Source organism: Amblyomma mixtum, chromosome 9 (genome assembly GCF_055824585.1).
Source record: "Amblyomma mixtum isolate Tamu chromosome 9, ASM5582458v1, whole genome shotgun sequence".
Classification (NCBI taxonomy): domain Eukaryota; kingdom Metazoa; phylum Arthropoda; class Arachnida; order Ixodida; family Ixodidae; genus Amblyomma; species Amblyomma mixtum.
In genome coordinates, this window is record NC_143020.1 from 31,506,025 (window position 1) to 31,531,923 (window position 25,899).

At 48.8% G+C, this 25,899-nt stretch overlaps 1 protein-coding gene across 1 annotated transcript in view; it reads right to left on the reverse strand.

Moving 5' to 3' along the window:
• LOC149328656 (putative cytochrome P450 301a1, mitochondrial) overlaps positions 1 to 17,329 on the reverse strand; it is a 40,108-nt gene extending 22,779 nt beyond the window's left edge. The window contains exons 1-2 of the mRNA XM_089559053.1: positions 17,116 to 17,329; positions 4,559 to 4,799 (exon numbers count right to left, since the gene is read on the reverse strand). Coding sequence (XP_089415179.1) covers positions 4,559 to 4,799; positions 17,116 to 17,314 — 440 coding nt within the window. The 5' untranslated portion in view covers positions 17,315 to 17,329. The remainder of the gene's footprint in view (positions 1 to 4,558; positions 4,800 to 17,115) is intronic.
• Between the last annotated feature and the right edge of the window lie 8,570 nt (positions 17,330 to 25,899).

A 25,899-nucleotide genomic window follows, 5' to 3' on the forward strand; every position in this document is an offset into this window, starting at 1 on the left:
ACGCCGACATTACCAGACTTTCCTCTGAAATTAAAATGCTCACGGAAAAGTGCGACGACGCAGAAAATCGCTTACGCAGGTCAAATTTAATCTTTTTTGGTATCGCGGACACGAGCGACGAAACCTGGGAGCAATCAGAGGCGCAGGTTGTCACCTTCTGTTCACAACACCTTGAACTGTCGATAAACAGTGATGATATAGAACGCGCCCACCGAATGGGCCGCTTTCAGGAATCGAAAAACCGCCCAATCATTGTGAAACTGGCACATTTTAAGGTCAAGTCAAAGATTCTGGCTGCAGGACCAAAGCTGAAAGAAACAAACTTTTCTGTTCGAGAAGATTATTCAGCGCATGTTCGATTAGCCCGAAAGAAGTTATATTGTTTTGGCAAGGAAAGAGATGTCACGTTTAAAATACGTTACGACAAGCTGCTTATCAACAAAAAGCAATACATATATAACGCCGACACAGATTCAGTAGTCGAGCTTTCATCATAGCAGTCATCGTCCGCCTCCAAGTTTCCCTCTAAAGCGCCGCCCCAGCCCTTGCATGTTTCACGCGCCATCCCATCTTATCATCACATGGCTGTCATGCTAACAAATATTCGCAGCTACTTACCCAAGAGAGAGGCTGTGGAAGCGCTACTCGAAGATCACTGCTCAGATATTGCTATCCTTACTGAGTCATGGCTTACCGATGACATTCGAGACAATGAACTACTCGAGGGCAGTAAATCTTTCACTATCTACAGATTTGACAGAGCTGGCCGAAGAGGAGGTGGTGTTCTGGTTCTGATAAAATCTAGCATACGCTCACACTTCGTGCCAGTCGGCTGTAGCCTTGAATTAGTTTGTGTTAACCTGTCCCTTACTTTTACCGCGACCATACTTATCGCCTGTTACCGGCCGCCAGATTCTGACTCTTCTTTTGTTGATGAATTGTATTCAGTCTTTCTAGACTTGCGGTCCCGCTTTCCCCGTGCACACTTAGTCCTTTGTGGCGATTTTAACTATCCCGACATCGACTGGGATCAGCTGTCAGCACCTTCTCGTCAGTCAAAAAAATTTCTTGAATTAATTCTAATGTTTAACATGGTTCAGTGTGTTAATACTCCAACGCGTGGTAACAACGTCCTCGATCTTGTATTCGTCTCGAAGCCTGAGTTGTTTAAGTCTCCCTCGTGTACCAGTGGCCTTAGCGATCATAACCTGCTATTTTTTAATTTGTCATTTGCCATTCCTTCCCGCAAGCCATCAATAAAATATATTCGCGACTATAACAAAGCTGACTATGCTCAAATTAACCAGGTTCTAGAAAAGTTTCTTTGTCATTTCCGTAACTCTGCTCCCTCTCGAACAGTTAATAGTAACTGGTTGCTTTACAAACAGAAAATGCTATCGCTGATGGAGTCATATGTGCCTCTTGTGTGCATACGCGGAGATGCTGATAAGCATTGGTTTTCCAATTCTCTTCGAAGATTATTAAAAAAGAAAAAGCGTCTTTTCCGAGCAGCCAAAAATTCAGCCACCGTTTCAAAATGGGATAAATACTTCGAATGTCTCCGTAATTATACGAATCTTTTGAGACGCTCCAAAAAGAAATTTTTTAATAATGATTTGCAAAACATAATTAAAAATAACCCCCAGAAATTCTGGAAGATTCTGTTGCCAAACCATAACTCGCCACAGGGTATTATCTTGCGTGAGCAAGATGGCTCGCACGTCTCTGCAGATCGCTGTGCAGATGTTATGAACAATTACTTCTCTTCCGTTTTCACTCATGAACCCGTCCTTCATGTACCCAACCATAACAGCTCTCATTTCAGCCAGATGCCCCCAATCTCCATTTCTGCCGAAGGCATAGGTAAACTTATCGACAGTTTGAAGTCGTCTAGCGCCCCTGGACCTGACGAGATACCTACAAAAATACTAAAAGGCACTAGAGAAATTTCATGTCAGATATTACAAATAATCTTTAGCCAATCAATTTCAAGTAGTTCGATTCCAAATGACTGGAAGTTAAGTAGGGTTGTTCCGGTTTTCAAGTCAGGTGATCGCTCTGATCCATCAAACTATCGCCCTATTTCATTAACATGTATTGCTTGCAAAATGCTAGAACATATCATATACTCACAGGTTGCTCTTCATCTAGACAAAAATTCCTTCTTCTTTGCCAACCAGCGTGGATTCCGTTCTGGTTTCTCGTGTGATACCCAGCTTTACGAATTTACTACGGACCTTAACCTCAATTTGGATTCTTCATTTCAAACTGATATTATCTATCTGGATTTCTCTAAGGCCTTTGACCGTGTCCCACATCAACGTCTGATGTTTAAACTCTCATCCCTCTCTCTTGACCCCTTGGTACTATCATGGATTTCCTCCTTCCTTTCAGACCGCACTCAGTTCACTGTTATTGGCGACCATCGCTCCAAAAACTCAAATGTCATTTCAGGCGTACCCCAAGGCTCTGTCCTCGGTCCACTTTTATTTTTAGTCTTTATAAACGACCTCCCTACAGGCATTTCATCCACAATCCGCCTTTTCGCTGACGATTGTGTACTTTATCGTCGCATCACTAATACATCTGACCAGTTGCTCCTGCAGAAAGACCTCAACACAATAGAAACCTGGTGCGCCACCTGGCTGATGAAACTGAATGTGTCCAAGTGTAAGAGCATGCAAGTCTCCCGAAAACGCTCCAACCTTGATTATTCATACTCATTGAACTCCATGATCATCTCACGTGTAGAATCATACCGATATCTGGGAGTTATTATCACAGACAAACTGAACTGGTCTGAGCATATCACGAAACTTGTGGCGGACACATCTAAAACACTTGGCTTCATCAGGCGTTCTCTCTCTTTATCCCCCAGTAACATTCGTAAGCTCGCATATGAAGTATACATTAGACCTAAACTTGAATATGCCTGCGCAATATGGAGCCCTCATCAACAATACTTAATTGACTTACTAGAAAGCATCCAGAATCGTGCAGCTCGCTTCATCTGCTCAAAATATGATACACGGATCAGCGTTAGTGCCATCAAATCATCCATTGATCTCGACTCGTTAACTCATCGAAGGAAGACATTACGGCTGAGTTTATTTCATAATCTATATTACAACCGTCCTGACCTGCGAACCTCCCTTCTGGTACCACCTGTACGAACGTCCCGTCGGCTCTTCAATTCCCTGAGCGTGCAGCGTATTACTGGTTCCACAAATGCATTTAATAAATCATTCTTGCCCTTGGCTATTGATGACTGGAATTCACTTCCCGAAACTATTGTCCATGAGCGTGACAACTCAAAATTCAGGCAGTTAACATCCGCTCATTTTTCTAAATAAACTGATGAGCAGCAATAGGATTTCATTTTTCTTTTGCTATACTTTTCTCTAATACACTGCATTTTTTTTGTTCAGTACCCGATTGCTTTTCCTTTTTGTGTGTGAATATACTGTTTTGTTGTTTGTTAAATAATACACTGCATTTTTTTGTTCAGTACCCGATTGCTTTTCCTTTTTGTGTGTGAATATACTGTTTTGTTGTTTGTTAAAAGTATGCGGAGCATAACTGCCTGTGTAATTTTCGTCCGTTTGTTTTCCCTATATTTCAAAATGCACGGATCATAGAAATGCACGTACATCACCATGCCTCGTTGTGTTTTTCTTCTATGTATAAATATGACCATGGCCATACTTTCTTGTCCCCCCCCCTTATGTAATGCCCAAACCAGGGCCCTTAAGGGATAATAAATGATGATGATGATGATGATGATGATGATGTCCATGCCTTTAATGGCGTTTGGTTTGCTCTATTGGTTTATTGGGGTTTAACGTCCCAAAGCAAATGTGGCTATGAGGGACGCCGTAGTGAAGGGCTCCGGAAATATGGACCACCTGGGGTTCCTTAACGTGCACTGCCATCGCACAGTACACGGACCTCTAGAATTTCGCCTCCATCGAAATTCGACCGCCGCGGTCGGGATCGAACCCGCGTCTTTCGGGTCAGCAGCCGAGCGCCATGACCACTAAACAACCGCGGCGGCTTTAATGGCGTTTGATGACGTCTCATCTTTTAAGTTAATGGAAATGCTCCTTTGCTTAAGTTAATGGAAATGCTTTGTCGAGACTTGAGTTTTTCCGAGACAACCCCGCCGCGGTGGCTCAGTCGTTATGGCACTCGGCTGCTGGCTGCTGCAGTGGTTATGGAACTCGGCTCGGTTATGGCACTCGGCTGGCCCGAAAGACGCGGGTTCCATCGCGGCCGCAGCGGGTGAATTTCGATGGAGGCGAAATTCTAGAGACCCGTGTACTGTGCGATGTCAGTGCACGTTAAAGAACCCCACGTCGTCGAAATTTCCGGAGCCCTTCACAACGGCGTCCCCCATAACCTGGAGTAGCTTTGGGGCGCTAAATCATAATAAACAAAACCAATAAACCAATTTGCGAATTCAGCTTCCGATGACACATTACCTTCCCGGTGAGGCTTCTAAAGCTCGCACACTAAAGTATAGAAGTAAGGAGCACTTTAAAGCCCTCCAGGTACGCACGAGTGGAGCAGGCCGTCGTTGGCAAAGAACTCGGGAGTCCGACTGCGGTGGTAGAACTTCAGTGCAAGCGATCCCACGTGGCGTGGCATCCGCCCTTCCTCGCGGTACAGAGTGCGTATGTCACCGGCGTTGAAGAGGTGCACCAAAACCCTGCGGCCAGGCAGCTGCTCGGCCACGATGGGACCCAGACGGCGTCGCATGTCCCACGCTGCCTGGCTGCCGTCCCGGATGTCATACCTGCCTGCGCGGGAAGTCGTTTGGTTCGAAGGCAATTACTCGAATTAAGCGGACGCATTCGAGCCGAGCAGATAACACAGCTTCAGCGCATCTACCACTCATCAAATAATCCCTTTTCATCATCATCATCAGCCTGACTACGCCCACTGCAGGGCAAAGGCCACTCCCATGTCTGTCACCAATTAACCCTGTCCTTCGCCAGTTTCGGCCACCGTATTCATGCAAATTTCTTAATATCATTCGCTCACCACCTAAATTTATGCCCCCCCCCCCCACCCCCCTGCTACGCTTGCCTTCTCTTGGAATCCACTCCGTTACCGTCAAGGACCAGCGGTTATCTTGCCTTCCCATTACATGTCCTGCCCAAGACCACTTCTTCCTCTTGATTTCGACTAGGATGACATTAACCAGTCCGCTAATGCGCCATTAAACCCAACACAACACAACACTCATTAACCCACGTTTGTTACCTCACCCACTCCGCCCGCTTCCGATCTCTTATCGTTACACCTATCATTCTTCTTTTCGTAGCTCGCTGCGTTATCCTTAACATAAGCTGAACCCTCTTTGTTGGCCTCCACGTTTCTGCCCCATTGGTGAGTACCGGTAGGATACAGCTGTTGTATACTTTTCTCTTGAGGAATATTGGTAAACTGCCATTCATCATCTGAGAAAACCTGCCAAATGCGCTCCACCTCATCCTGAATCCTCCCTTTTAATACGTCTTTAATCAGTCAACATTAAGTATTTGTAATGAATAAAACGCACAAATAAACCTCTTTTTCGAAACCTCTCAAGTTAGTTGAAGGGTGCTTAAAATAGGCCCGACGGTGATTGAATTAGGGAAGTGCTTTTGCGACACTATATTGATGTCGGCTTCTTTAAATATTCATCTAGCGGTGTAATTTTCGCGTTAATATTCATTCTGATTCTGCCGTCCGGTCCCGACCTTGAGCTGTTTTCAGTCATCGGCCTTTTAATTAGCCATTTTCAGTCGAGTGTCCTGATTTCGTGACATATCGTTTGCACACCGTGTACTCATTATTGCATGAAAACCGCCTCTGACCCAAAACTTTGATGTCGAAATCTTCTTAGCAGCGAGCGGTTTCATGCCAAAGTTTTCTGGCTTCACTTAAAGCAAGCTGTGTGAAATAAAAAAAACACATGCAAATTTGCTACTGTAAGCCTACTGTAAGCCGCCGTTCAACAATTCTTGACCTCTCATTTTCTAGGGAATGTTGCCGGTAAACTGGAAGGCATTTGCTGCATATAAACATTTTACTGCCTCTGATCCTTATTGTTTGGTATAGGTAATCGTTCAACATTATGTACAGCGCGAAAAACGAAGACAGGGGAAGAAACACGAAAAAAAAACAAGCGCTGACTATCAACTGAAATTTTATTAGGAAAAACTCGTGCTTTTAAAGGCTCCAACCCAGCACGCGCAGGCGCACAAAGCATGAAACAACAAAGCAACAGAAACAGCAAACCAAACCACACGTGCGCAGTAGCCTCATTGCACTGATGCAGTACTCTCAAGATATTCCAGTTCTACCTGTTGTAATGCCACCGAAGGTTTTGCAACGCATGGAATGCGCGATGTGGGGATCAGATACGCCTCTGCTATTTCCCGACACTTTTGTTTCCTGTGCCTGAAGACGTTGTCTTCAGACACAGAATTAGGCACGCGTTTTTAGGCACGCGTGCTGGGTTGAAGCCTTTATAAACACGAGTTTTTCCTATTAAAATTTCCGTTGATCGTCAGCGCTTGTTTGTTTGCGTGTTTCTTCCCCTGTGTTCGTTTTTCGCACTGTACATTATGTTGAACGTTCACAAACTCGCCAAGTTTTCGGTTCTGCGTAATCGTTCATTCATTTGCTTTTTTTTTCTTTCTGTCTAGCTGCAAATATTGGACGAAATGTATATTTCTTCTAATTAACGTCATAACAATTTCTGTAGATTTCGTGGCGTTAATAAATTTTACCATTAGCTTTTGAGGGCTTGGAGATAAACTGGCGTAATGTGGAGGCACTTGTTTCTACAGCGACAACTGTTAAGCGCTCGGCGGATGGTTACGGTACAAGAAGGAGGGTTTGACGTAAGCGCTGGAATGCGTGAGCAATGAGTGGCTTCCATAGGAACTCTCCAGAGAGCGGTTACCGTGGGATGAACAGTGTACCGCGAGGGCGGAAGAATCCCCAACAGGCGAATGGGTCCCGTATAGGGAACAGGGTATGACCCGACTACAAGAAGGCGCAATCGGCATGTGGTTACCACGGCAAGTACTGAGTGGGTAGCTGCCCAACAAGAAGGAGCAGAGGGATTACCATTGAAAACAAATGGGTGCGGCTAGAGCACAAGAAAGCTTAATCGGTGGGCGCTTACCACGGGAACTGTCTGGGACGTGATTACCTTTAAAGGATGACAGTATGGCTAGAACGTGATACGGAACCGGATGATTACAGTTGGTTAGAGTAGCACTATTTAAACGATCCGCTCATACAGAACAGATACAAGTGAAGCTTGGCTTACTTACCTCAAGAGGAGCCCATACCAGTGTGCGTGAGGCATGGGCTTTTTAGTGCAGCCTTTCAGAGCTAATCCTGCCCCACCCCCCCCCCCCCCGTGTTATCTGCCCGTAAAGCACTAAAAACACGTTATTCAATTCAGCTTCCTGAAATGACCGTTATGATAGACCGCTGTTCGCCGCTAAACGAAAACAATTGCGGTGTCGTCGAGAGTGTAGAATGCGGACGAACTGAGCTCTTCTGACGTCAGGTCTGAGGTCAGGTAAAAAGTGAATTTATTTATCTCGACTAATTATTCAAATAGAAGGAGCGAATAAAATGGTACTATAACTTTAGATAAACCCTAACAACATCCACGGGATTTCAGTTCTGAAGAATGCTTACGGTTTTTTTTTTAAATCTTGGTCCAAGTTTGCTGGGGCGCCCTGGATAAGCTATGTAATCCGAAGCATGTACTAGCCAATAATATATAGCAGATATCTGATGACAGTATGTACGGAAGTCAAAACTGGCGTTAAAATATCTGCTTACAACTGCTAAATACTATACGAGGACTATGAGGACGAAAACTTCGTCATCAGCTGGCGGCTGTCCTTCGGAAGACCACTGCCATATGTTCACGTTGCCTGTGAATGCCATCACCTTCGGAAATATTATTCGTCACTGCTCCCATGTACAAGAAGCGTTTTTCGATTGCATAGTCTAGACCCGCTCTTCCTCTCACCAGCAATATCGCAAAGACCACTGTACTAAATTATGTACTGACGCGTGCAAGAGAGTCTCTTGGACCCGGAGAAGATTGCTCCTAACAGGGCGCTATACACCAAGCTGCTGGCAGCAGATGGTGCGCCCCAACTGAGGCACCAGCTGAATACTCCTCCAGTACTAAGGAGATTGAGATCGACTTAGCTGCCGTCGTAAGATAGACAAGGTAAACCCACGGTTATAATGTCAAATGGCATTATTGGGCTATAACCCCTATGACTCTATATCCCGGTTACAGGGGCTTCGCGCACTCAACCACACACACAAACACGCGCAACCACACTCACGCAAAGGCATGCGAGCGCTGGAAGGCACACCCGCAAAAAAAATCGTGCGACAACTCGCGCACATGCACGCACGCACAGAGTGTACAACTTTTTCGCCGCAAGCGGACTGTAATGCTAACGCAGTAAAAAAAAAATAAAACTATAGCGGACACACGACAACTGTCTTAAGGTTATGACGTGGTAGCATTCATAGGTTAATGTCCCTATATGCATAACTGGTCATTCTCTGCACTGATACGCCCCTGGGAGTCCTCATACCAGTGCAGTTCTGCAGCGGTTAAGCGATGTGACGCTGCATTGCGATGACAGGTGCTGCCAACGGTTGAGCTTGTGAGACCCCGGTTGCTTTTCCCGAGCGACGAGTACCTTATTTAACTGCCACCTACCATGGTGGGCAGTTTGCTAACCATCCGCTTAGCAGGTTATGATAGCGGCTCACGCTCACGTTACTTTGGTGGCCCACCTGCAGCTTACGTCGTTCATGTGAGGATTTTTTCGCTCACGGATGCCGACGCTGGCTTTTCTGAGGCACGGTGTTCTCAAGGCTTTTGCTTGAACAACAAAATATTCTGCCTCTTCTCCCCCTGTTATCAGTGAAGGCACGTTTATTGTCCGACGTAACCCACACATTAAACCCACAATGACGTTGGCGAAAACAACACACTGCATAGTTCGACGCACTGGGGCAGCCACGTAATCGGCGCCTGCCAATGTTCCCCGAGAGGCCCGACTACGAGATGGCTCCTGCTCCATCCGCGCGTCGGCGACGCCGGCCGCGTCCACCAACAATGCTTCCCACGGAGGAAAATAACGGGTGCCGGTGCGAGCCGTTAACACGTGACTGGTCTGTCGCAAGGTGTCGTTGCGCGGCAGCTTCGACCAATTAGACGGCACTGTTGTGTATATGGGATAAGCACAGACTCGCTTTTCTTGACCAACAGCGGGAGGTAACGTTATCAAGGCGAGAACAACGCTTGGGAGGATATAAAACCGCACAGCAATCTAGCAACAGGTGACCATGGTAGAGAGAGGGTGTGGTAGATGGTCCTTGGCGATCACAAAATGAACAAGGGAGGGGAAAACCTCAGGTTGCCTGAGCCAATGTTTCGACAAGGGGACTTGTCTTCGTCTGGGCAAAGCGTTCATCATTGGCAGGGATTAAATAGGGCCTTCCCTCCGAGGAGGAAGGCTCCGAGGGTGGGGAAGGAAAGTGGCGTGAGAGGGGATGCGTGTCAGGAAGGGGAGGGAGGTGAATCTTGATTCGTTAAGCTGCAATAGTGGAAAAACTTATATCCGGGGGTGTTTAATGAACGAAGGCTTTGAAGGGGCTGCGACGGGGGGGAGGCGCTGGGTGGACCTGTAAAACTCAGATGAGAGGATTAGTCAGCGTGGTACAGGGAAATGAGAGCAAGGCAAACAAAATAGGCTGGCACTGGAAGGAGAAAGAAAGGGGGCGGGGGGGGGGGGGGGGGGGCATTTCCAAGGAAGGACAAGGCAGGGGTGGGGGGGGGGGGGGATGGCTCGAGTTCAGAGAAAGCCAAAAGGTGGGGGTGGAGGGGGTAACAGGAATGTCATGGTTTCCGAGAACTGATAGTAGGGGATTAGGAGAGCTGTTTATGCGTGCTTATCAACTTTGCGCGTTTGGTACACAAAGCGACTTTCTGGTAGTGATTTTTTTCTTTGCCCCTCGCTTCAATTTCTAGTTGCCGCCACGGTGGCTCAGTGGTTATGGCCCCCGGCTGCTGACCCGAAAGACGCGGGTTCGATCCCGGCCGCGCCGGTCGAATTTTTGCGGATGAGAAATTCCGGAGGCCGGTGTACTGTGCGATTTGAGTGCACGTTATGAACCCCCAGGTGGTCGAAATTCCCGGAACCCTTCACTACGGCTTTCCTCATAGCCTTAGTCGCTTTGGTTCGTTAAACCCAAATAAACCATCCATTTCTAGTTGAAGAACGAAGAAAAATGTGCAAACGCCACTTCGCAGAGGGCTGATCAAGGCGGCGCGCAGATTGGCGATCGTGTTGCGCATGCTCCGGAGTGAACTGCCGACGGCACGCTAGTAGCGCCGCGTGTAAGTATGGAAGGTATGGGATTTCGGTTGGGTGGAATCAAAACGACGTAGCGTGATTGAGCGTCAGCGTCGCTCGCCCGTGCGGCAAGAGCGTCGGCTATAAATGAGCCGTTAGGACAGACGCTATGCGGGTAGTGAAACGGCCTCTGTTACCGGTTTCGATCAACTTACGGTGCACGTAAGGCATGAGTGAGGGTACAGTCAAGCCTGCGAACGCCGAAGATTGAGCCGGTGGCTTATGTGGCACATTTCGCAGTTTTACGAACCTTTCCCAAGTCCCGCAAAACTCATATCGCGACAGTTCCTCATGCTTCGCATGTGTTTGTTCGGTAGCCAGATAACGCACTGGCATCTTTTTCTGATAGTGCAGCTGGAGGAGTCTGTGCCATCGGTCGTTTTTCCTAGCCTGGCAGCTCAGCTTCTCTCGCCGATATTTGCGTTGTACATGCCACCGCGTTCACCTTCTTCTCATGTTGTTGCATTCCAATCTGCTCACCTTGTCGGGTCGATTTCGCTTCTTAAAACGTTGTTCCGCTCGCCTGATGTTTTCGGCGTTAGGGGCATAGTGTGGGGCGCCCTGGACGCCATGGATGTTCCGTGTCTGCCTGCCTGATGACCTTCCTGACTGCCATTTTATCACTACTCATCTGGAGAAGTGTGCTCTCTGCGCAACGGCTATGGATATTCTCCAGTGCCTTCATAGTATAAACCCTTTCAGCAACCTGGTTACGCAATGCCTTCATGACTGCTATTTCGAGAAAATCAAATGCTTTCTCATAATGTTTGAATAAAATGTTGCGAGCTGATTATGAATGCGCATTTTTTTTTCAGCTGATGGCGGTACGCGGTTGATCAAGGGACGATGAACCTTTCCAAATGCCAACCTTTTCCTTTGGTTTACTTATGTGAAAATCGCTCTAGTCCTATTATCGATTGTCATATTCAGTTCCTTATACGAAACGAACAGTAGGCTGATCGGCTCCAGTTTTATAGGTTCCTGGCAATGCCTTTTTTGGGATAATGAAGGCGTTCTTCCAAGTTTAGGGTACAGTAGAAGTTGTGGGCCCTTGTGAGCAGAGGGTGGCAAGTATTTCCGGAGCAGTGTCTAAACTGCCCTTGAATACACCTGCAGTCATTTGCGCTCATTATGTGTCCAAGTGGTAGACAAGAGGTAGCGCGCACATCTAGCGACTATGGCTACCTGTGCCTACTACTTCAACAAGCTGATGATGAAGTGTGGCGCTTTGGCAACGAAATGATCCATGACCTTATCATTATCGCGTGACTTTGAATCAGTGGCCGTCACGTTAATGGCAATGTTGAGCAGGGGGAGCATGCAGGTAAATACTCAGGGGTTGGTGTGCCTAGCTCCGTTTTATCCGTAAAATTCTCATGTATGGTCATGTAAGACAGAGACGAAACGTTTATTGATTGCTCTTTGAAAGTCTTGGGCATATTCCTACGTTGATGACGCCGCGGCTCTTAGGCAGACTGATAGAGTACAGTTCAGTAGAGTACAGTTAACCTTGAAAGACAAACCCGAAAATTGCGGCGTGTGTCGATGGCTGTGCCATACAGTCCTGCACCGCGCGGGCTGTCGTCATCACTCTCCCTGTTAGTCAATCATGGCATGGCCGTTCCACATATTGCATATTTGTATTCAAAAAGGTAATACTTGCGCTCATTTTTTTTATGTTTGTGCACCTGAGCGCGTTCTTTAATTTTGAAAACTTAAATTGAAATTGAAACCACGAAGCTCCTTCCAACAACAGCGACCGAAATGTTGAAATGGTTCTTGGGAAGTCAAGAACCGACGCCGGCTGCACTATCGTCTGCAATGCCTGCTTCGATGCGCTGCCTACAAGCAGCATGAGCAGTGTTCACACTTTCTTTTTAATTATTATTTGATACCTCAAAGGCCCCTGGTATGGGGCATTACAACTCCCTTAAGTGTAGCTTTGTTTACAAGCCTTCCGACTGCTAATGACAGCAAGGAAGGTCAGTCAAAAGAGCTCAAATATTTTCTGGTAGCGGAGGTCTCCTTATTGCTCTATATCCGCTTTCAGCCCGATCGCGGAAGCCTAAACGACCACGGCAGGACAACGGGCGAGACATGATAAATGCCGCATGAAAGGCGATAGATTGTAAATATTCTCAGGAACCTTCTTTCGTCCTAGAAGCTGCATGCGAGGGCCTAATAATTCATGAACTCGTGTACTGTGCATTTTACGAGACGCTACTAACACGAGTAAAGATCGTGGTCCTTCTTTGCTACCTCTTTTGTGTGAGGCTCAGGTTTATTTGTGATTTGATGCGAAGCACCTGATCAAACGATGAATGGATGATTACACACGGGTGAACAGAGGAACTGGCCTTCTAAAATTTAAAGACAGCACAGAGACAAACACAGAGACAAGAAACACAAAGCTCGCACAATGAGTTGTAATGAGCTCAACGCATTCTTTTCACGTCTTTCAGTAAGCCCGGGCTTGTCTAGATCCTTCGACGAAGCCTGGCCAAGAACGGCATAACAGCATGCAACACGCTCTTAAATAACCAACTGCGAAACTTCAAGAAGCGAGCGGCGGTGCTCAGGAAGAGAGGAGGTGCCGCAGAACGCGTTCAGTTGCGTCTCCCTGCCCCTGTCTTCTCAAGTGTCCTCGAAACCTCTCCAACGTGTGTCGGCGCGCGCCCCACTGCTCGAAATTTGCCGGGGATGGGGGGGACCCTGGCCGTGCGCTGCGACGTGCCGGCGCGAGCGAGCGTGTTCCGGAATGTTCAAGAAAGTCCTTTGCTTTCTTTTTCTTCGGCGAGCTCTACGCAACCGCCCAGCATTATCTGCAGAGCCCTTACGATATGTGAACACGGCTAGCTTTGAGCGCAATGGGAAGATTGCTACACTGTGCAGCTGCATTTCCTGTCGTGTACAGTGTTCTCCAACTCCCATAACCCGCATATAAAAGAATGAAGTTTAGGGAAATCTCGTGTTCTAGGTTAACCTAATTACGATGTTCCTTTTTATATGCGAGCAAGTTAGCTAAGGGTTCTTTGCATAGGACTTCCCTTACTACATTTTTTATGAGTTACTTATCTTTAAAAACGGTACGTGTGAGCAGACTTTGCAAAATAAACTGCAGATTCTAAAAAAAAATTCCACCACCAGGAACTGCGAGCTTTTGGTAATCGGCTTGCCAGAAGAATCGAATCACAACAGATGATGTGATTTGAATCACAAACAAAAAACTGCCATTAAAATTAGAGCATCCCTCAATATAAAGCTATATAACAGATGTATCTCATCGATACTCATATATAGGACAGATCATTGGTGACTAACAAAAAGAGTTAAAATTAAATTGCGGCCACTGTAGCGAGGTATGGAAAGGACAGTGGAAAAACACTGAATTCTATGAGAATGCAAGCGTACCGAGGGTAGCAGATAGGTGGGCTGATAAGATTACATTTGGCGTGATTAAGGTTGCCGCAAGTGGAATAGGAGCCGGTAAAATGGAGAGATGGGGAGGCCTCTTCCTAGCAGTGGGCGTAGCTGGCCTCTTGCTGGAGTGATACGTGCGGTAGATTGCTCAGCCTAAGCCTCCAGCTTCGCTGAGCCTGCTTGATGATTCGGCAGCGCTCAAAAAGATTTAGGGTCGGCGTGTGTTAGCAAGCGTGTTGCTTCATGCTTTTTTATGTGGTTATGCTGTATTCCGAAATTCACCTTGTCGCCTAGTAAACAAGGATAAGCTGTGTATGCAGTTGATGTAACTATAATGTAATTCCAGTGTAACAACTCCAGCGCTTGCTTTTCCTTTTTCATTACACAAGTGCTGATTACCGGTTCAATTCCTGTCTAGGTCAAAACTCTTTCACTACTATTTTATAAGCAGATTCCGGCAGCTATACCTAGCAAGTACTATCGAAGGGATAGAAGTTCCCCATAATGCGTCCTACTTATGTGTGAAATGTAATTTTGTCAATTTATTCTGCCAACGGCACTCAGTTACGGCTTACTATTCGAGAGCACGAATCTCGTTTTTTTTTGTGTGTGTGCGCCTGGAGAATAAAAACGTGCGGCCTTGACGAAGCAAGTAAAGCACCATAGTAACACAAAAGAGAACACTATACTAGCATGCATCAACTGTTATACTCCCCATGTACTATTGCAGAAGCACGTGTAGACTTGGCATTTTTTCTGGGTGCGTTTTCAGTCCACGCATGATATCCTTCATTCTATTGTATGCTTCGCGCAGAAGAATGCAATAGCTTCGTTCGCTTGGTCGTATTTGCCGCACCTGTACACACGGTTACCTGTACGCAGGACATTTCCTAACTGACACTTCCATGCCTAGGTCGCTGCTAGATGAGGACCCACATGTGTTCACCGCTCGTCCGTGACCTCACGATGGCAGTCTGCCCCGCTTAGAAATTCCACGACGATAGTATTTGTGCGCTTATCTTGCTTTTGCAGCTAAATCACATTGCTTTCACAGCTCACAGAGGAGGCGTATGCGCAGAGGGACGAGGATGTCTCACTCGAGAGTTCTATCCCCTTTTTTTTGTCCTCAGGCTGGCTCTAGTGCATCTTTTGATGCACACGTATAGTTTTAACCCTCGTAGTCTACGTTGTAGTGACTACGTCGAGAACGCAGCCCTACGCTGCCCTCTGTACGACGCGTATTAGGAGATATAAGCACGGACGAGCCATGTAAGGAATTCGCCAGATTACCTGACTCTTGCAAAATACAATTTTTCTGTTAACGCATAGATAGCGCAAATATTTTATAAAGGCCATGGGCGTACAACATGAGACAACGATTCGTTCTTTGGTTGTGTCAAGGAGAAACGCGAAAATAATTCCACTTGTCGCCGGATGGATGGATGCAAGCGAGTTTGGACCGTGCAAGGTCTCAGGGCCACCGCACAGCCCTCACATTACGCGCATGTGTCCAGGCCACGTAGGGCCATGGCACTGGCCCCCCGGTTCCCACAGCTCACTAAGCTTGCATACTGTGATGGAGGCAGCAGAAGATAAAGGAAAATAGCCTCTACTTTGCAAAACAACGAACATTAAAATGCCCAGTGTACACGGTGTGTCGGCCCTGAAGACTGCGGAAAACATGAAGAAGACGAAGAGGCGTTCCGGGAATTGTTTTGATCTCCAGCAATTACGACAACAGCGAGACTATGAAGTGCGAATAAATAAAAAATATCAATTAAAAGTAAATGCAGCACAGGTGTAGATAAAATTTTCATCTTTTGGGGACTGGCACGCGAGGATTATAGGTAGTAAGGGATTAATATATACTCCATTTGGGCAACATGACTAATTTTTGTGGTAGAACGAGGAGGCCCAGAGAGCTCTGCTACCCGTTGCAATATCTTCGCCGACGACTAAATATATAAAGCTCCTGGACTACTCATAAAAAGCGACTCCTAAAAAAAGACAGTTTACGTCGAAATTGTAAAAAATTGACATGGCGGTTACCAGTGTTAACGCTTAACAGCCACAGCTGTTAAGGTATATATTTCCGGCAGTTTTAGATCGAGAACATGAAAGAACTTCACATGTTCAGAGTTCTGGAGCGCTCTTTTTTCTTGTTTCCGGTCATGCTGGTTTTTCGACTAGCTCTCCTTTCCAGCCCGCGGCTCTAGACGCGCGAGCAACCGACGACCGAGCAGTTGCAGCCGACTGGCCGTGCAACATTCCTCTGTTGTCCCCATACCTTCGTCATCCTTCCAAGGTGACCATCCCTGGGATGATTCCCATGGTAACCGCAATCCTGTTACGCAACACTACATTCCGGCCAATCAATCTTCCTCCCATGCTAACCCTTCTCCTCCTGCTTTCAGGGTAAATACCCTCCACGTGTTTTCTGTGGCCAGCACCCTCCGCTTGCGCCTTCTCTTTCAACCTACCTTGCTCCTTTCACAGTAACCGCTCTCCAGTTAAGGTTTTCTATGTTCTCGCCGTACCCTCCTCATTACACGGCAACCATCTTCCAAATGGGAATCATCCGCTCTCTCCACGTCCTCTTCGTTCCACGGTAACCACCGTCCAAACAGTTTCCATCGTAACCAGCCGGTTACACGTTCCTAAGTTCTTACCATACACGCCTCCTTCCGTAATAACCCTCCTGCTCTTTCCAGGGTAACTACTCTGCCGGTGGTTCTTTTGCAACCCCCCTTTGCTCGCTCCTTATGCTCTCGTCTTACCTTCCCACTTCCACGCTGCGAACCATCCATATGTTTACCGTGGAATCCACCTTCACGTTACGCGCTCCTACGATCTCGCCACACGTTTTTCCTTCAGCGGTAACTATTTTCTAGATGGTTCCAGTGGTGACCAGGTATCGATTACGCATTTCTCTGCTCTCTTCATTTCCCTCTCCTCTCCGATAACTACATTCCGAGAGGTTCCCACATAAAGGCCCCGTTGGTTACGCCTACGACTCCGATATATCACTGCTACTATTTCGATTACAGTGACGACGCAAGCCCAAGGAACTTTCCTTTAAGAGCTCTCGCTGAAGAACCTATGTTTCATTACTTTCTATCGTTTTGGAAATTAAATCTGTTCCTTGTTTTGCATACGACGCCCGACTACATAATAAAACTCTTTGCTAATTTCATGCGCTAACAGAAACTTGTTGCAAGGTCAGGTGACTTACCCACAAGTGGAAAATAGATCCATGAACTTCCAATGAGAGGCAGGGCTGGAATCTTCGGAATCTCATTAAATGGTTTTGCAGATGATGCATATTCTGCTCTTAAAAGTTTGCGGGTGAATAAGATTCTTTCGGCACGAATGTTTAACGTACGCAGCATAATGGTGCGCTGCAGTGCAAAGCCACTCAAATATAGCCACATCTTCGCTTTGACACGGCTTCGTTTTTTCGAGGCGACATACCTAACACAAAAGAAATACACGACTAGCGATTTTGAAACGTTCGCGGGCTGGAGCACGCAGGTGACGCAGCTGCTGCGGCAGGGCAAATATTCAAGCTCTTTATTTTTTATTTCAGACATCCGGACAAATCAGACATCCGGACAAGAAGTTGATGACCCTGCCCCTCAGTTCCATTTGGAATGCTTTAGTGTTAAGTTATTTTTACCGTAATAACGAGACGCATCGCGCCACGTGTGAAAGGACATAGAAGGAAAAATGTGGAGAAAAGTGATGTGCAGGCAGGAAAGACAGGCTTTTAATACGCAAGTAGCAGTATACGCATTGAGTATTACTGCCATCGAAAGAGCGAATACATGGGTGTTCTGTAAGCGGCTCATTGTGAACAGGTGGTCCCCTGCTTCTTTTACGGCACCATTAATCGGAAAACGCACGTCCGGCGCAAGTTTTTCAGCCCTTTTCGGAGGCAGGATATTCAACAGGCAGATTGCAAGCTGTTTGTTCAAATGCCATTTTGTCAGCAGTCGCCGAGCCACAGTAACACTGTGAATAATGAACTGATAAATTGGATTTTTGAGGAAAGGAAATAGCGCAGTATCTGCCTCACATACCTTAGCGCACACCTGAACCGAGTCGTAAGGGAAGGGAGGAAGGTAGGAGTGAAAGAAGAAAGAGAGAAAGAGGTGCCGTATTTGATGTCTCCGGAATAATTTCGACCACCTGGGGATCTTTAACGTGCAATGATATCGCACTGCACACGGATGTCTTTTGCGTATTGCTTTCATCGAAACGCGGCCGCCGCGGCCGAGTTTGAACCCGGGTACTCCGGCTCGGTAGGCGAGCGCCTTAACCCGTGAACCGTCACGGTGGGTGCACTGTGAACCAGTCTGGGCTATCTCGGATGTGAGCCTGGGTGGCGATTTCTCCCTGGTAACAATTTTGGCAGACGGGGTCGTATTCTCCATCTGTGATGAGTGAAAGTCTAGAATGGCTAAGGATAGAGTGTGTCTGCACCCTGCGGAGCAAGGTGGCTTGCGCTCGATTCAAGTCGGGGTGTGGAGGCGGGAACTGGCGTCTCATCTCTCTGCAGAGGTTGGTAATTTCGGCAAAGGTCTGGGGAGCCTCGGCAAGAGCGTCTGGGGGTTGCGCGGGAAATCCGCCCCCTCGAACCTTACTGCCAGCTCCCTCCGAAGACGGATGGAACCAACTTCTGAAAAGGCCAGACAAGAGCATCCAACTGGCACTCATTTCGTGGGCCCAGGAAGTCGCCCCCACCTGGGGGCCACACCAAGCCCACCTGCCCTAAATCCCGCCAATCTATGGCAATAAAGTTGTTTCTCTCTCTCTGGGCTATCGCGGCGGATTCGACTTGCATTCTGCATCTGCATGACGCCAGATTTAAGAGAGCTTTAGCACAGCATGACCAGCTTCCGCTGGGAGCTATGTGTATATGAGATGATGACCCTGATAAGCGCAGACCTGGTATTTTGCGGACGGTGGTGGTGGTGAAAACATTTATTTCGAATGAACTGGAGGTATGTTTGGATCAGCCCGTAAGGGACCGATCCTTACAAACACTAGGTGGAGGTCCCTAGTATGGGACCCCAGTGGCGGTTGCCGCCGCCCGGGCGCGCCCGACTAAGGCTTGTTGGGCCTGTAAGTCGTGGCAGCCGAGCAGGGTCGCCTCCCAGTCCTCCCGGGTTGGGTTGGGGATGGGGGGAATAGCGGGGTTGGAGGGGCAGGCCCACACCATGTGATAGGTGTCAGAAGACACTGCACTACAGTGTGGGCAGCTGCCGCTAAAGGAGGGGTCAAAATGTTTTAGCGCTGCCGGGCACAGCAAAGTATTGGTGAGAAGGCGGAGAAGGAGCCGCTCATCCGCCTTCTTCAGGCCTTTACATGGGCTAGGGTAAAGGCGATGACAATTTTGATAATATGTTGTAATATCTTTGAATGTGTAGACCGGATTAAAATCGGGTTCCTGATCGGATGGGGAGGAGAAAACAGCCCGGTGAGAGAGCGCGCGGGCGGCTGCGTCTGCTGCCTCGTTTCCTGCCAACCCCTGATGAGCAGGGGCCCATATGAGGTAACGGTGTGCGGGGTCCGTATCCCGTATGCAATTTTGATATATTCGATAGGCTAGGAAGGGAGTGCAGCCTTGTTCGACGTTCCGACAGGCCCCTCGCGAGTCGGTGATTATGTATTTTGAATTGGAATGTGAGGCCGCGAGAGCAATCGCGACCTCTTCTGCTTGTGTTGCACTGCGAGCTCTAAAAGTTAGGCCGTTAACTGTGTTGCTGTTGTGAACTACCGCGGCCGTGTACCATCCCCCATGGTGAGGGCCGGAGGCGTCCACGTAGTATACACCTGTTTTGTTGCCATAATATCGGGCTAGCGCTTCCGCTCGTGCCAGGCGCCGACCATTATGGTCTTCATGTGACATGTTTGCTGGAAGAGGCCTGCACGTGGAGGGCACGTCTCCACAGTTCCGGGATGCGAAACCTGTCTTCCATTGGAGGGGTGTGTTGGATATGGAGTCGAGCAAGAAGGCGGCGACCCGACTCCGTTAGCGACAAGCGCGTGTACTGGTTTGTAAGGTGCGCCTCCCGGAGCTCTCGGAAAGTATTCACCACCCCAAGAGCCATAAGCCGGCTGTTTGAAGTAGTGATAGGGAGGTCAAGGGCACGTTTAACAATTTTGCGAAGGATGACCTCAAGGGCGTCCTCCTCTTGTTTCCGTAGGTGGAGATAAGGAGTCGAATAGAGAATTCAACTAGTTACGAAGGCGTTTGCCAGCCGCAAGGCATCCTTACTTCGTAACCCACCGCGTTTGTTGGAAACCCGGCGGACCATGCGGCCCACCTGGTCCCCCACCTTACGGAGTTTGGCCAATGTAGTGTCTGACCGCCTGTGTTTGTGGATGTAGAGTCCGAGTACCCGTATCTCATCACTTTCGCGTATGGGACCACTCTCAAGAGAGAGAGATATTTTAGTTGTGCACTTCTGTGAGGGGCGGAGGTGCACAAATTCCGATTTTTGAGGGGAACATTGAAGACCGCAGCGGCGGGCGTAGCGGTCTACTATCGTCGCCGCTGTTTGCAGGCTGGTTTCAATGTCTCCTGTGCTGCCCTGCGTGGCCCACAGAGTGATGTCATCAGCGTACAGGGCGTGCTGCACGCCGGCGACACAACTCAGCTGGGCCGGCAGGTGCATCATGGCCAGATTGAAGAGCAGCGGGGAAAGTACCGCGCCTTGAGGGGTTCCCCGCGTGCCGAGTAGGTAAGGACCATGGTCTCTATCTTGAATTCGAATGTAGGATTGACGATCCATTAAAAATTGGCTTATGTATTGGAATGTGTTGAGGCCACAGTCGGTGTGACTTAGGTTAGTGAGTATGATCTCATGTGTTACATTGTCAAATGCCCCTTTAAGATCCAAGGCGAGTACTACCCGGTCATTATGGGGGCATTCGAGGGGGTCAAGGACTTCCCGATTGAGTTGCAGGAGGACATCCTGTGCGGATCTGTGTGGGCGGAATCCGAACATGGTGCTCGCAAAGACTTGTTTGTGTTCAAGATATGTAGATAACCGATCCCGCACCATCGTCTCCATTAGTTTGCCCACGCATGAGGTGAGAGAGATGGGGCGGAGGTTATCTGTGTCAATTGGTTTGCCAGCTTTAGGAATAAATGTGACCAAAGCCGTTTTCCATTCGATTGGCAGGGGGGTGTCCCCGCGCCAAATCGCATTTACGTATTCCAGGAGGGACTGGTATGCCAAGTCGGGAAGGTTCGTCAAAAGCTTGACGGTGACCTTATCCCGTCCTGGCGCAGTTCCCCGTTTCATTTTGGCGAGAGCCGCCCGCAGATCATGGAGCTGGAAAGGTTGATCCAGCTCCGTGTTCTCTCTGCCTGCATAAGAGTACGCAGATCCACGGGGGTCTTGGGCTGTACACAGATACTGGTCCCGAAGTTTCTGTGCCAGTTGAGTCGTGTTGCCAGGAAAAGCGTGCAGTGCTCGCTGCAAATGTTTTTGTGTTTCGGATCGTGTTTGGGTTGGGTCGATTAGGGCTCGAAAGAGACGCCACGTGTTTCGGCTGGACATTTGTCGCGCGGCCGTGTTGCATCTATCTACCCAGTTGGAGTCAGCGAGTTGGGCCGCGTACTCTGCCGCTTTCTGGGTAAGCTCGGCAATTCGAGCTTTAAGCTTTCTATTGTGTTTCTGCCGTCGCCAACGGCGGACGAGGCTGCGACGGGCTTCCCAGAGGTGTAGAAGGTGGTTATCCACGTCCGTGACCGCCTCTGAGAGCTGGATGTGTGTTTCATGCGAGGAAAGGTGTGCCAGCAGCTGTTGGGACTATGCTGTGTAGCCTTGCGCGGAAATGGGTGTATTATCAAGTGAGTTAAAATTTTGCCTGAATTTCGTCCAATCTGGGATATGGGCTTGTGTTCTTGGACGCTTGAGGGGGCGTGTGCGTAGTGTAGTGTTAATGATGCAGTGGTCGCTACCGAGGGTCTCCTCGGTGTTGAGCCAGTCTGCGTGTCGTATGTTGCGAGTGAAGGTTAAGTCCGGACACGTATCCCGTGTCACGGAATTTCCTAGCCGGGTTGGGTGGACAAGGTCCGTGTGGAGGGTGAGGCCCAACGTGGACGCAAGCTCCGCCAGCTTACGCCCGCGCGACTCCTCCTTGCGATACCCCCACTGCTGACTGGGAGCGTTAAAGTCGCCCACAATCAGCAGGGGATCGCGGCCCGCTACTCTTAGCGCGCGGCTAAAGAGGTCCGCAAAAGTCACTCGCTTTAGTTTGGGAGAGCAGTACACGTTGAGTATATGCAACGGTGGGTCCCTGCGGCGGACTGGTAGGAGGGTCACCATTACATAAGAGTACTCTAGTTGGAGGTCGAGATCCACTAGGTTGGCTGTGTAGTCTTTGTGAACGAGAAGACAAGACGCGGGGTCCTGTTGGAACGTCGTGTAATTTGAAATTGTGGCGCCCAGGCCTGGCTCTTGGAGGGCAACCACGGCTGGTAAGGACTCGAAACTTTCAAGGTAGAGGCGGAAATTGGCCCGCTTAGTGCGGTCCTTAAAGCCTCTACAGTTCCACTGTGTTATTGAAGTTGACACGGCCGAATTGGATATGGCGGAACTCCTTTGATTAAGGTGTCTCGCCATGATTTAAAATTCTTGGGGGGGGGAGGAGGAGGGATTGGCTGCCTCAGAGCCAGCTACTTGCGCCATCAAGGGGGTGATGACGGAAGGAGCGGGGCAGCTGTCCTCATTGTCCGAATCAATAATCAGACGGTTGAATTTTGAAGGACGGGATACGTCCCTAATGGGCCCCGTCCGACGGAGGAGGCGAGGGTTGTCCAATATGTGTTTTGATACTACCGCGGGGATGGCAGATTTGACCTTGGTCAAATTTGGTCCATGGCGGTCTCGATCATAGATCGTAATTTAGAGGTTAAGCGCTCCTCCATCGCGGAGATGGCTGTCACGAGGGCAGGCGAGATCTCCGCGTCGCTCTCCATTGCGTCCGAGTTCTGCGGGCTCGGAGCGGCGGACGCCAATTTTGATTCTAAATTTTGAATTTTGTTGAGCAAAAGCTCATTCTGTGCCCGGAGCACGTCGATCTGTTTTTTGTATTCCGCATCGAGTGCGGAGACGGTAACTGGGGAGGAGGGGGAATGGGAGGAGGAGGAGGCGATCTCAGCCCAGCTGCTCACCTGTTGTTTGCCGTGTTGAGACGCTGATGCCCGGGCGCCGGCAGCGCCATTTGTCTTGAGCGCCGGGAAGTGGCCAGCGTCCCTGCCGCTGGGCGGTGGCGGTGGGGGCGTAGTCTTGTTCCCGGGTGGTGACTTCACCGAGGATGATGATGATGACGTTTTGTTGTCGATGCCGTCAGCTCCACGCGGCGTTCCGCCACCGGCACCTGAATTGGGATGACTTGCCTGCCGGCCAGGTCGCTGTTTTCCAGGGAGCTCTGGGCGCCTAGTCTTGCGGCCGGGCACCTTGAGCTGCCTGAATTTCCCCGTGCAGTCCCGGGAGTTGGTGGCGTGGGCTTGCCCACAGACTGCACAGGACGGTGTGCACTCATGCGGTGTCTTCACCCCGTCGACGGTCGACACCGCACTGCCACAAAGGCCACACTTTTGATCCGGGCAGGGGCATGTGTCCGCTCGGTGTCCCACGGTGCCGCACCGCACGCAGGCCGGGATGGTTTTCTTATATGTACGCACAAGGGTGACTTGCGGACGCCGCTGGTGTGTCACGAAGCGGATCACGTTAACGGATCGGAGTCACGCAGTGCTAAAGCTAACTGTTGAAGCGAAATCTTTACTGCGCTAGGTAAAGCCAAGGTGTGGTCATGTGTTGGTGGTGGTGAAAACATTTATTGCGAAGTGAGAAAACGTATGATTCCTATACCTGTCCTATACGTATGATTCCAGTACCTGTCCGAATTGCCCGCTCCCGGAATCTAATCGCCACGCTACAGTCACCTGTGTTGTAGCGCGTGTCTTTTGGCGCGCGGTTCATGCGGGATTTCGTGGGCAGGGCATTTCGTGCTTCGTCTCCCGCGGCCGCTTCCCCAGAGGCCATTTTGCTCGCCTGTTAATAGTTGCAGGTCTTTTTAGTTTATGGCGCAGTCGATGCGCCGCGGTCGCTAGTGGCTTTCGACGCCGCGCTGTGTGGCCACTTCTCGGCCGTCTCCGACGGGAGCTGATTAGTTTTTTGTCCGAGGAACTCTTTTTCTTGGGTGAGGAAGAGTTTCTCCGACAATGGTCATGCCCATTTATTTCTGTTAATAACGGTCGTCTTGTCTTGGTTTTTATGCCAAACTGGCGCTAAGGTCTCCTTTTTAATGTTTCAATGACTAATTATCGACTTTTCGCTCTTCTGTCAATCGGTATATGTGCATTCTTATTTTACATTGCCCATTCCTGTTAGTTACTTAGAAATGTTTACGGTACCTGTTTAATTGGCTCACCTTACATGCTTAATGTCATGTGTTTTTGCTAATGTGAATGTATCTTGTAACCTTGGCATGTGTACATATGTAAATAAATTTTTTCTAATGATTCGATCAGCCCGTAAGGGACTGACCCTTACAAGCATTATGAGGAGGTCCCTAGTTTGGGACCCCAGTGGAAGTGGTCACCGCCCGGGCGCGTCCGACTACGGCTTGTTGGGCCTGTAAGTCGTGGCAGCCGAGCAGAATCGCCTTCCAGTCCTCCGGGTTGGGTTGGAATGCGGAGAATAGCCGGATCAAGGTCACCGTGTCTGGAGATTTCACCTTCATTTGACCTTCTAATAAAGCAAAAGGAAGAAAGGCGCATAACTGGCCCCTGGGACAGTTGACACCTTAGACGCGCTTTAAGCTACCAAACCGATGAAGAGCGCCAACTTCGAAAGCAAAGGTGCATAACTGCCCCTGGGACACTGGAGACCATAGTCGCGCTTTAAGCTACGTGGTGGTAGTGACATATGTGCGCTGCATGCGTTGGCATTGACAACGTTGTGGCAGAAACGCCGCACTGAAGCCATAGGTCGTCCGCGTCCACTGTGTTCTTTGACGTTGGCGTTGACAACACTTTAAACTCTGATGATTTTAAGGAAAGGAAGTGCGCATAGCCGCACCCCTGGGTCAGTGGATGCCTGAATCACGCTTTGAGGTACGTGGGGCTCTGTGAGAGAGAGAGAGATGTGGGCTGCATGCGTTAACGCTCACAACATTGTGTCAAATAGCGGCGCTGGAGCAATAGGCCCCAGCGTTCATGTGGGCAGCAAACTCTCGCTATAGTGCCTAGAATATGCTGTATATTGTAGGCACTGTACTCTCGCGATCAACCATTAACTTCCACGTGCCATAGTAGCAGGGTTGGCGCGCTGCCTATACAGTGTGCGGACCGCAATCAACGTTACAGACGCCAAGCCGTCTATTTTTGCCCGATACCCCATGCGCTCTGGCCCTGTAAACAGGTTTAAGAGTAGTTAAACCACAGCTATTTTTTTGCTGTTGTTTCTTAAGCGACGAAGTTTGAGGAAGAGCGCTCAGAACGCACCGTTCCCTAATCGGAAGCTGAAATTCTTTTTTTTTGGGGGGGGGGGGGGGGGGGAATTCGAGGTTATCCAAACTTCAAAGCTATGAAGCTTCTATTTAAAGCATGCTTTGCACTACCATTCATAATAGTGAAATCGTAGATTAAAACCGCGGCGATGTTCAGGCTTCTCCTCAATGTCTTGGATAACGCGAGGAAACTCCTAGTGACGTTATTATTGCTGAAAATTCACATGTCCGCTGCCATCACCTGCATGCTTGAGTGCGTCATCCGGTGCTGCCGAACAATGCTTCTGGAGCTTCACCTTCGATGGTACTGGTTCTCCTCCATGAATCAACTGTTTCTTCTCTGGAAACGCAACCCCATCATACTTGACGTCATTATCGGGGCAGCTGCCCGTCGCTGTGCACTGCAGAAAAGCCTGATTGCTGACGCCACTTTAGACGGAAGTTACGCCATCATTTCAAGTTGGAGCGGAAAATGATTACGTTT